At 47.4% G+C, this 1,601-nt stretch overlaps 1 protein-coding gene across 1 annotated transcript; it reads right to left on the reverse strand.

Moving 5' to 3' along the window:
* Nucleotides 1–231: 231 nt before the first annotated feature.
* Nucleotides 232–744, reverse strand: Pmar_PMAR020977 (hypothetical protein; the record flags this gene model as incomplete). Its single annotated transcript, XM_002780052.1, has 1 exon — nt 232–744. A coding segment is annotated over one exon (513 nt), but the record flags the coding sequence as incomplete, so codon positions are not given.
* Nucleotides 745–1,601: the final 857 nt, after the last annotated feature.

Raw genomic sequence — 1,601 nt, forward strand, 5'->3', positions numbered from 1 at the left:
ATACATGTTGTTACTTCCAGTATCTAGGAGTAGGTGTTGTTTAATACCAATAGTCGTATGCCCACTACCAACCTGGACAGAGCTCAGCATTACTGCCCAACTATCAGATGAGACTATTGGTACAAAACGTAAAGGACCCTTGTACACCCGGGGACTGCCACCACCCAAAAGTAGGGATCCGTCAAATCCAGATGTCCCACTCCGATCCGGGTATAGGTAGAGAGCAAATACTTTCTGCGCGATCACCCTCCTCTGTAAGAGCTGATCCATGATAGAGGGGTATCCCGCTTCGCTGATCTTACCCAGGCCAAATGAAGCGTGAGCCTGACTTTGGGGTGGAGGGGGATGCCTACCACAGACCAGACCAAAGCGCATACCTTCGTATGATGTTGTACCAAGAGAAAGTTTCCCAGCGTATTGGAAAATAGTGACATCCACTCCACCGCCGAAGTATATAGTGTGCGTGTGCTGGGGCGAGCAGCTCCTAGCACAGGAGTAGCAATGGGCTGTGAGGGTCTTACAAGCACTCCTATGAGTTTGCTGATCGTACCAATTCTTCCAGACAAAAAATACATAGGGTGCTCCAGTATCCACGATGGGATTTTGAAGTTGACCGTCAGCATGCAGAGACTGAAATAGATTAACATCACCATTGGGCATGAACATACGGGAGATAGGTAGCTTCAAAGTTACTCCCATGACACCTTGTAAGGCAGTCCAGATGATGAGAGGGTAGGTGAGCATATGAGGTGACAGGGTACGAAGAGGTAATCACACTCTGAAAAGCATATACCAGCTGTACGGCAGCCATCACAGTACCTAACAGCCTTTATCGCCAGGTATCGAGATATGAACATGGGCTGCATTCTAGACCCTTGGGATCTCTATTACGTCAGCCGGCATACGCCAGTGAAATTGTTCGGATCGGAATGTGCGCGCCATGACGCGCGTGCATTGCTCGCCGCGCAAACCTGTGCTGAAGACTTCAGCACAAAGATTCAAAAACCAGTGGCCTTGATTAAGATGATCAGATATTCTGGTAACCAAATAGCATCTGGTCAGAATTTTTGAGATGGACTGATAGCTTATCAGTGATAAGATACTCATCGAATGTTTACGATAGTTGATTGATGCGGTGAGGTTACAACTCTTTCTCCTCCTGTGGGTGATCTCGACTCGAGATGCTCGAGTTGCTTACTTCGGTTCTCACACGAGACTTGTTAGGATGTGGATGCTTAAATTCACTGTCTCATGGTATGGTATATTCCACGAACTGAAGCAGCTCGGCGGCAGCATTTTGCCGAATTTATAATTTCGATCAGGCCAAATTCAGCGCAAAGACAACATTCTATGGGTGCTACTGCTTCTACCAATTGTGCGCGATTTCACGTGACACGTGTCACACTGTGCCCAGCTAGCGCCTAACGCAACTAATCTGAGCAACTGAAAGTAATCTATGCAACCCATGCTAATCTGAGCCACTTCTGCAAATCCGAGCATGACTCCTATTCTACGCCAATCGGCTATGCCATGCACTCGGTTTCTGTAAGCTCAGATTCACATGTCATCGACAAAGATGAGTGAAATCGCAGTGCGATTGT

This window comes from Perkinsus marinus (assembly GCF_000006405.1).
Source record: "Perkinsus marinus ATCC 50983 genomic scaffold scf_1104296944678, whole genome shotgun sequence".
Classification (NCBI taxonomy): Eukaryota; Perkinsozoa; order Perkinsida; family Perkinsidae; genus Perkinsus; species Perkinsus marinus.